Source organism: Triticum aestivum, unplaced genomic scaffold, assembly GCF_018294505.1.
Source record: "Triticum aestivum cultivar Chinese Spring unplaced genomic scaffold, IWGSC CS RefSeq v2.1 scaffold247077, whole genome shotgun sequence".
NCBI classification, from domain to species: domain Eukaryota; kingdom Viridiplantae; phylum Streptophyta; class Magnoliopsida; order Poales; family Poaceae; genus Triticum; species Triticum aestivum.
This window is the reverse complement of record NW_025272707.1, coordinates 1-1358: the sequence shown is the minus strand read 5'-3', so window position 1 is coordinate 1358 and position 1358 is coordinate 1. Positions and strand designations below refer to the sequence as shown.

The following is a 1358-nucleotide window of genomic DNA, read 5'->3' as shown; positions in this document are numbered from 1 at the left end:
GTTCAAGAATGTTGTCAACTTGCAGTAAGAGTTGTTCATTTGTTTTACAGCTTTGTTCATGGACGACTGGCCTGCAAAAACTCACTCCGACACCTCCTGCGTGGCTTCCCCTGCGCCTCTCGTGGCCACTTTTCTCTGACTCCGGCATAGGTAATCCACTCAACTGCTCTCCTCTGCTTTCTCTTATGCTATGTGTGTCCACAGCCACCGAGCTGTGGGGAATGCTTGGTATGGGTTTAGTTCTGCAACACACACAAAAGAACTTTCCATAGAAGTTTCGCACTGCACTCTGAGTAGTGCAATCAAGCATCTGTGTATTTATTTGGAAAAATATGGAATCTTTGTAACTCATGCTGGCCATTGGGTAAATGACTTGCTGTTGTTGGTCAAGTACGGGGTCTTTTTTTACCAATTGTTGCATTTTTTGTGTGTAGAAAATGGTCTCTTGCATGAAAATGTTCTATGTTGGATGAACAATCCATATGCATGGGTAGTTCATTGGGCCGACAGCAATGTGGATTCTTGATCTGTATGGTCTTTGATGCCAATATTTGTGCTTCTTGTGATTGTCTTGTACTCCCTCCATTCATAAATATAAGTCTTTTTAGACATTTCAAATGGACTACAACATACGGATGTATGTAGACATATTTTAGAGTGTAGATTCACTCATTTTGCTCCGTATATAGTCACTTGTTGGAATCTCTAGAAAGACTTATATTTGGGAATGGAGGGAGTAGTAATTAGTGGCACTGTTTTAGTGGATTGAGCCCAAAGTGCTAGTTTACCTATCACTATATCAATTAGTGATGTGATCATTGATTCGTGTTTTGTATGCAGACCTCAATGACACTCTACCTGAGCCGGTAGCCCTCGGCATCGACCTCGGTGTCATGAAGAACATCCAAGGTACATACATGAAACATCTGTGCTGGCTTCACCGAATAGTTTTACTAGTATCCGTTTGAGTTTCCAGCGAGAGATGCATATTTGGGTTCTGTATGCCTGTTGCTGATGTGTTCTTGCTGCTGTTTGATTGTGTATGGCTCAGATTATATGGTCGAGAAGCTCAGCGTCGACAAGAGCATCATCCTAGAGCTCTGCATCATCCTCTACAAGCAAGTACCGAACCACCATGGCCATGCCACTGGTGTGTATGATTTGATTCCGTAATAAAGACATGTTCTTTTGTTTGTATCTAGTCTTGACCATGTGTCTGTTGTGGTCCTTGATGCAGGCCATTGTGCACCAATTTGACGACGATGATTTCCACAGGTACTACCTCCTGGCTTTGCTCCAAACTTGATGTTACCTGTTTCTTGTTTTTGTCAGTAATTCTGTTTTTTATGGGAATGCCA

The 1358-nt window shown here is 42.3% G+C and overlaps 1 protein-coding gene across 1 annotated transcript; it reads left to right on the top strand.

Moving 5' to 3' along the window:
- Positions 1-8: 8 nt before the first annotated feature.
- On the top strand, positions 9-1275 carry LOC123178237 (uncharacterized). The gene is made up of 4 exons (XM_044591421.1): positions 9-150; positions 841-909; positions 1052-1150; positions 1238-1275. The coding sequence occupies exons 1-4, from the start codon at positions 9-11 to the stop codon at positions 1255-1257; spliced, it is 330 nt and encodes a 109-aa protein (XP_044447356.1). The 3' UTR covers positions 1258-1275.
- The last annotated feature ends 83 nt before the right edge of the window (positions 1276-1358 follow it).